The sequence below is a fragment of the Ovis aries genome, chromosome 11 (assembly GCF_016772045.2).
Source record: "Ovis aries strain OAR_USU_Benz2616 breed Rambouillet chromosome 11, ARS-UI_Ramb_v3.0, whole genome shotgun sequence".
Classification (NCBI taxonomy): Eukaryota; Metazoa; Chordata; class Mammalia; order Artiodactyla; family Bovidae; genus Ovis; species Ovis aries.
This window is the reverse complement of record NC_056064.1, coordinates 8,795,545-8,804,126: the sequence shown is the minus strand read 5'-3', so window position 1 is coordinate 8,804,126 and position 8,582 is coordinate 8,795,545. Positions and strand designations below refer to the sequence as shown.

The 8,582-nt window shown below is 43.7% G+C and overlaps 1 protein-coding gene across 1 annotated transcript; it reads right to left on the bottom strand.

Moving 5' to 3' along the window:
* Window positions 1–356: 356 nt before the first annotated feature.
* LOC101104077 (olfactory receptor 4D2-like) lies at window positions 357–1,292 on the bottom strand. The gene has a single exon (XM_027975540.2). The coding sequence runs from the start codon at window positions 1,290–1,292 to the stop codon at window positions 357–359; it is 936 nt and encodes a 311-aa protein (XP_027831341.2).
* Between the last annotated feature and the right edge of the window lie 7,290 nt (window positions 1,293–8,582).

Here is an 8,582-nt window from a genome sequence, read left to right as displayed (position 1 = left end):
CGCTGTATCATTCTGAACAAAGAACAAAAGGATTATTGGGCAAAGAGGTCAAAATGCAGAAAACAGGACTTCTCTTCTGGGGAAATGCTGTCATCCTAAGAGGAAACTGTCCAAAAGAGAGAAAGGAGGGTGTGGCTTTCCAAGAGAACATATCTTATTGTCATAGGAATGTTCAAATCAACCTTCACACAAAAATAATAAGGACGTTATCCTTTTTCCTAAAAATCTGAGTTGCTTAATTTCAAAATTATAAAGTTCGAAGATGAACTTCACATTTCCAAAGCTATGAAGAGGCATACAGCAACTCTCTCTCTACCTTATAAATGGAAAAGAAAGCCAAAGTGACCCACCCGCTGTCACTCCTTTCTGTAAGCCAGCCGGCACCTCCCTAATCTCTTCACTGCTGCCTGCATCTCCCGGTTCCTCAGGGTATAGATCATGGGGTTGAGCATGGGGGTCATGATAGTTTGGCTAATGGACACAGCCTTGTCCAGGGAGAAGGAGGTGAAGGGCTGGGCATAGAGGTAAATGCTTGGGACAAACACCATAGACACCACAACGATGTGGGTGGTGCAGGTGGAAGCTGCTTTCCTCCTCGCCTGCCCTGAGTGGGACCTCAGCATCACCAGGATGGCTGAGTAGGAGACCAGGAGGAGAAGGAACCAGATGAGGACCAGCACCCCACTGTTGGAAATGATAAGGAACTCCAGGAGGGAGGTGTCAGTGCAGGCGAGTCTCAGCACTTGTGGAACATCACAGTAGAAGTTATCTAGGATGTTAGGGCCACAGAAAGGCAGTGGGAGCATCAGAGCCAGTTGGGAAATGGAGTGGATGAAGCCTCCCACCCAGCTTGCCACCACCAGTCCAGCACAGACCTGAGTGTTCATGATGGTGACATAGTGGAGGGGCCAGGAGATGGCAACAAGGCGGTCATAGGCCATCACTGAGAGGAAGAAGACCATGGCACCTCCCAGAAAGTGGAAGAAGAAGATCTGGGCCATGCAGCCCTGGTAGGATATGGTCTTCTTCCTAGAGAGGAAGTCTGCCAGCATCTTCGGGGCAGTGACTGAGGAGAAACTGAGCTCTAACCCAGCCAAGTTTCGGAGCAGAAAATACATGGGTGTTTGGAGCTGGGAATCAAAGGTCACTGTGACCATGATGAGGAGGTTTCCCATGAGAGTGGTGGTGTAGACAAGCAGGAACAGCAGAAACAAGAAGAGCTGGAGCTCCTGAGTCTGGGAGAGCCCCAGGAAGACAAATTCTGACACCCATGTGAGGTTCCCTGATGCCATTGTGTCTTCTCCATACACCTAAAGGAAACACACCAGAGAGAGAGATGCATGAAATTGTTACCTGTCCTTTTAGTGTTTTTATTGTCCAGGTCTAGATAATGGATGTTTATGCGCAGATTGTAATACCAGGTGCTGATTACATGGCCTTGTCTCTGGAGAGTTCACTAGTTGGTGCTGGAATATACATTCTTAAGATATCTTAGAGCCATCCAGTGGCACACATAACTTGCCTTTCAAAGATTCAGTGTAATATGCTGGTGGGAAGACACTTGGGGTGCAAAAGACCTGCAGTCAAATTTCACAGCCTCTATTTTCTTGAGACTTGGCCTTGAGCTTGTTGCTTGATCTCTCTGAATCTCAGTTTCCACTTCTATAGGAAAATTGTTTTCTTAGTAGAAATAGTCTAGGGCAGGGGTCCCCAACCTCCAGGCTATGGATCTGTTCCTCCTGTCAGATCAGCAGCAACATCCAATTAGAAATAGAAAGTACAATGGATGTGATGTGCCTGAGTCATCCAGAAACCATCTCCTTCCTCCCGGTCTGGGGATTATTGTCTTCCAAATACAGGTCCCTGATGCCTAAGAGATTGGGGACTGCTGGTCTAGGAGATTAAGTAAAGTAAGAGATGAGGCTCCTAGAACAGTGTCTGGAATATTAAATTATAATCACTCTCCTCTGTGTATTCTCCTACTCTAAAGATCTTCCCTTCTTCCAGCCTCTATATAATTTTTATACCAATCATTTTTCATGCAATAGTTAACACATCATAATGTTAATGAACTTCTCATGTGTCCCCCTTTTCTTCTCCAATTCATAATGTGCTACAGACATAGGTCTTGAGTCACAATTTATTTGTGCCCTTCTGTGCCCTTCCTTGGGGCTTGCTCATAGTTGCTGCTCCTGCTGCTAAGTTGCTTCAGTCATGTCCGACTCTGTGCGACCCCATAGACAGCAGCCCACCAGGGTCCTCTGTCCCTGGGATTCTCCAGGCAAGAACACTGGAGTGGGTTGCCATTTCCTTCTCCAATGCATGAAAGCGAAAAGTGAAAGTGAAGTCACTCAGTCTGTCCGACTCTTAGTGACCCCATGGACTGCAGCCTTCCAGGCTCTTCCATCCATGGATTTTCCAGGCAAGAGTACTGGAGTGGGGTGCCCTTGCCTTCTCTGTTGCTCATAGTTAGTACTTAATAAATACCTGATGTTAACTGCTGAGTGGGTGAAAACTACTGTGTGTGCAGATCCGTGCAGAATAGCCTCCGGTCACAGCTGGACACCTGGGACGTTCCATTTCTTTCCATCCTCCACAGTAGGTGGCCCCTTGCTTGGTGAAGCTCCCCAGGTCATAGATGGAGACAAGAGGCATAGGGGTAACAACATTAGTGAAGAAATAGATGAATATATTAGACTTAGAGTTCTTCTGAAAGAATAGCAGTTTTAGAAGATGATATTAAATCCAAGGGTAGAAGAGGAAGAGAATGTTGGAAAGAAATGGAAATACATAAAGAATTAAAGGGAGGAAGGAAATTACAAGAGAGGAAAATGGAGGACTAGAAGAGAAATGGAGAGGTGATGTGGGCAGTGCGGGGGGGTGGGGGGAGGTGAATGGGACTTAAGATGAAAAAGGACTCAGGGTTAGAGACAGAGGTGACAGGTGAGGTAAGCACCCTCCCCAGCCCCTGCTTCCACTTAGCTCCCACCCCGACCTCCCCCATTCCATTATCCATTAGAGATCACTGCCTTCTTATTTTTCACTTTCATCTTCTTTCACTCCAGTTCACCTTCTACATAGCTTGTCCATGAGACCTTTCTAAACACTGATCTGATCACTGTCCCCTCTCGTATCTATTCTTGTAGTGATTCCACCGGAGCCTTTTAGGCTTTGTGGATCCAATACTTTGTGGATCAAGTCAGGGTAGAAACAAATACACATGTCCCTGCAACTTAAGCACGTCATACCCGGCTGCAGGACGCAACCTCCTTCTGTGTTTCAAGTCAGCATCTGTGCCTCGGCTGAGCCACTAGTTCTTTAATGGATTATAGTCTTAAACATGCCACATATTTTTTTTATTTCCAGGTTTATTTCCTGGAATTCTGTTCATACCTTCGAAAGCTTGGAAAAGCCCCACTTACACATCACCCTCTCTGTCTCTGCTGTCACCATTTCTCCCATGCAGAACAAATTCCCATTTCTCTGAATTCTTATAATATTTTGAATTTACCTCTGTTATTCAGATCTTATAATAAATCTTATAATATTATAATATTTTGGATTTACCCCTGTTACCTCCTCTCCAGGAGTTGGTGATGGACAGGGAAGCCTGGTGTGCTGCAGTCCATGGGGTCGCAAAGAGTCAGAGACGACTGAGCGACTGAACTGAACTGAACTGACCTCTGTTATAGGTTTACCGTCGTTCTTTTTTTTTTTTTTTCCAGCTTCCCTCCTCTATTCCCTACATTGCAATTTGGAACAGCAACTCTGATACAGCACATGCTCTGCAAATATTGTCAAGTTAATGTAGTAAGTGGGCAACTGACTATGCGGAGATTTTTAAACTGAATTTCCTTATCTTCTGTTCCCTGTCTCACAAGGTCAGATCTATACGTGCTTACTAAACTTAATGGGTTTCACATGCAAACAGAAGCAATTATTTTGAAAACATATTCACCCCAGTTACTCCCAAGGCTCTCCTCCAACTTTAAACTTGGTACCATCAAGTCTATCACTTGTTTTTTCTCTCCAGCCTCTAGTAGGTGTTTAAAGAACCTAATTACCACTGACGTATCGGCAGATGTGGAAATCTTCAGGCTCTCACCTTCCTACAGCCCAAATGCAAAAGAGACTTGAGGTCTTACATCTTTCTGGAAGGTCCTCTCTATGCAGCTTCACAGCTTCCTGATCTCTGCCCATCCCTCACACACACGACTAATGGGCATGACCCTGGGGAAGAGTGTGCATCCTCAGGGAGAAATTGTTGGACTGGGCACAGGAAGCAGAGATGGAATGAGTCCTGCTGGGGACGAGGGAACAATGGGAGTTGTTAAAAACTTTCTAAGTCTTTGAGAATTACTATTTGACCATACCCCGCAAGGCAACCTAGATTCAATGCAATCTCTATTAAAATGCCAGTGGTATTTTTCACAGACCTAGAACAAATAATTTAAAAATTTGTAGGGAGTGAAAAAGACCACTGGTAGCCAATACAATCTTGAGAACGAGAATTATGCATCCTGACTTCAGAGTATACTACAAAAATATAGAAATGGTACTGGCACAAAAACAGACACATAGATCAATGGAATAGCATGGATAGCCAGGAACAAACCAATGCATTTAAGGTCAATCAATTTCCAACAAAGGAGGCAAGTATGCACAATGGAAAAAGACAGGCTCTTCAATAATTGGTGCTGGGAAAACTGAACAGCTACATGGAAAAGAATGAAATTAGAATATTCTGTCACACAATACACAAAAATAAATTCAAAATGGATTAAAGACCTAAATGTAAACCATATACTATAACATAGGCAGGTACTCTTTCACATAAATGCCACAATATTTTTTTGAATGCATCTCTTAAAATAAGGGAAATAAAAGCACAAATAAACAAATAGAACCTAAAATGTTGGCTTAAAACTCAACATTCAGAATGAGGTTCGTGACATTGTATAGGAGACAGGGATCAAGACCATCCCCATGGAAAAGAAATGCAAAAAAGCAAAATGGCTGTCTGGGGAGGCCTTAGAAATAGCTGTGAAAATAAGAGAAGTGAAAAGCAAAGGAGGAAAGGAAAGATAAAAGCATATGAATGCAGAGTTCCAAAAGAATAGCAAGGAGAGATAAGAAAGCCTTCTTCAGTGATCAATGCAAAGAAATAGAGGGAAACAACAGAATGGGAAAGACTAGAGATCTGTTCAAGAAAATTAGTGATACCAAGGGAACATTTCATGCAAAGATGGGCTCGATAAAGGACAGAAATGATCTGGACCTAACAGAAGCAGAAGATATTAAGAAGAGGTGGCAAGAATACACAGAACTCTACAAAAAAGATCTTCACAACCCAGATAATCACGATGGTGTGATCACTCATCTAGAGCCAGACATCCTGGAAGGTGAAGTCAAGTGGGCCTTAGAAAGCATCACTACAAACAAAGCTAGTGGAGGTGATGGCATTCCAGTTGAGCTATTTCAAATCCTGAAAGATGATGCTGTGAAAGTGCTGCACTCAATATGCCAGCAAATTTGGAAAACTCAGCAGTGGCCACAGGACTGGAAAAGGTCAGTTTTCATTCCAATCCCAAAGAAAGGCAATGCCAAAGAATGCTCAAACTATCAAACAGTTACACTCATCTCACATGCTAGTAAAGTAATGCTCAAAATTCTCCAAGCCAGGCTTCAACAATATGTGAACCGTGAACTTCCAGATGTTCAAGCTGGTTTTAGAAAAGGCAGAGGAACCAGAGACCAAATTGCCAACATCCGCTGGATCATGGAAAAAGCAAGAGAGTTCCAGAAAAACATCTATTTCTGCTTTCTTGACTATGCCAAAGCCTTTGACTGTGTGGATCACAATAAACCGTGGAAAATTCTGAAAGAGATGGGAATACCAGACCACCTGACCTGCCCCTTGAGAAATCTGTATGCAGGAAGCAACAGTTAGAACTGGACATGGAACAACAGACTGGTTCCAAATAGGAAAAGGAGTGCGTCAAGGCTGTATGTTGTCACCCTGCTTATTTAACTTCTATGCAGAGTACATCATCAGAAACGCTGGACTGGAAGAAACACAAGCTGGAATCAAGATTGCTGGGAGAAATATGAATAACCTCAGATATGCAGATGACACCACCTTATGGCAGAAAGTGGAGAGGAACTAAAAGCCTCTTGATGAAAGTGAAAGAGGAGAGTGAAAAAGTTGGCTTAAAGCTCCACATTCAGAAAACGAAGATCATGGCATCTGGTCCCATCACTTCATGGGAAATAGATGGGAAACAGTGGAAACAGTGTCAGACTTTATTTTTTTGGGTTCCAAAATCACTGCAGATGGTGACTGCAGCCATGAAATTAAAAGACGCTTACTCCTTGGAAGAAAAGTTATGACCAACCTAGATAGCATATTCAAAAGCAGAGACATTACTTTGCCGACTAAGGTCCGTCGAGTCAAGGCTATGGTTTTTCCTGTGGTCATGTCTGGATGTGAGAGTTGGACTGTGAAGAAGGCTGAGCACTGAAGAATTGATGCTTTTGAACTGTGGTGTTGGAGAAGACTCTTGAGAGTCCCTTGGACTGCAAGGAGATCCAACCAGTCCATTCTGAAGGAGATCAGTCCTGGGATTTCTTTGGAAGGAATGATGCTAAAGCTGAAGCTCCAGTACTTTGGCCACCTCATGTGAAGAGTTGACTCACTGGAAAAGACTCTGATGCTGGGAGGGATTGGGGGCAGGAGGAGAAGGGAATGACAGAGGATGAGATGGCTGGATGGCATCACTGACTCGATGGACGCGAGTCTGAGTGAACTCCGGGAGATGGTGATGGACAGGGAGGCCTGGCATACTGCAATTCATGGGGTCGCAAAGAGTCGGACACGACTGAGCAACTGAGCTGAACTGAAGGTCCCACCACTTCATGCATCAAGTCCCACCACTTCATGGCAAACAGATGGGGAAACAATGGAAACAGTGACAGATTTTATTTTCTTGGGCTCCAAAATCACTGCAGATGGTGACTGCAGCCATTAAATTAAAAGACGCTTGCTCCTTGGCAGCAAAGCTATGACCAACCTAGACAGCAACCCGTGGCAGATTCATGTTGATGTATGGCAAAACTAACACAATATTGTAAAGTAATTAGCCTCCAATTAAAATAAATAAATTAAAATTAAAATAAAAAGCAGAGACATTATGTTGTCAACAAAGGTCCATCTAGTCAAAGCTATGATTTTTCCAGTAGTTATGTACAGATGTGAGAATTGGACTATAAAGAAAGCTGAGCACCGAAGAATTGATGCTTTTGAACTGTGGTGTTGGCGAAGACTCTTGAGAGTCCCTTGGATTGCAAGGAGATCAAACCAGTCCATCATAAAGGAAATCAGTCCTGAATATTCATTGGAAGGACTGATGCTGAAGCTGAAACTCCAATACTTTCGCCATCTGATGAGAGGAACTGACTCCTTGGAAAAGACCCAGATGCTGGGAAAGATTGAGAGGGAGAGGAGAAGAGGAAGACGGGTGATGAGATGGTTGGATGGCATCACCAACTCAATGGATCTGAGTTTGAATAAGTTCCAGGAGTTGGTGATGCACAGAGAAGCCTGGTGTGCTGCAGTCTGTGGGATCGCAGAGTTGGACATGACCGAGCAACTGAACTGAACTGAACTGACCTAATTAAACTTAACAGCTTTGTGCACAGCAAAGGAAATCATTGATAAAATGAAAAGACAACTACTGAACAGGAGAAAATATTTGCAAATAATAGAATTGATAATGGGTTAATATCAAACATACGTAAACAGCTCATACAACTCAATCTCAGTAAAACAAACAACTCAATGAAAAAGTCTGTAAAACTTAATAGATGTTTTTCTGAAGAGGAAATGTAGGTGGCTAACGAGCACATGAAAAGATGCTCAATGTTGTTAATCATCATGGAAATATAAACCAAAATCACCATGAGACATCACCTCACAGCTGTCAGAATGGCTTATCACTCCAAAAGAGCACAAATAACAAATGTTGGCCAGGATTTAGAGAAAAGGGGAACCCTTGTGCACTATTGGTGGGACTATAAATTGGTACAACCACATGGAAAATAGTATGGAGGTTACTCAAAAAACTAAGAATAGAACTATCATGTGTGTGTGTTAGTTGCTCAGTCATGTCTGACTCTTTGTGACCCCGTGGACTATAGCCCACCAGGCTCCTCTGTCCATGGGGTTCTCTAGGCAAGAATACTGGAGTGGGTTGCCATTCCCTTCTCCAGGGGATCTTCCTGACCCAGGAATCGAATCTGGGTCTCCTGTATTGCAGGCAGATTCTTTACCATCTGAGCTACCAGGGAAGCCCCTAGAACTATGCTATGACCAAGAAACTCTACTCCTAGGTTTGTTGTTCTTTCCCTCAGTCATGCCCAACTCTGCAGCTCCATGGACTGCAGTACACCAGGCTCCTCTATCCTCCACTAGCTCCCAGAGTTTGCTCAAATTCATGTCCATTGAGTCAGTGATGCTCTCTAATCATCTCATCCTCTGCTGCCCTCTTCTCCTTCTGCCCTCAGTTTTCCCCAGCATCAGGGTC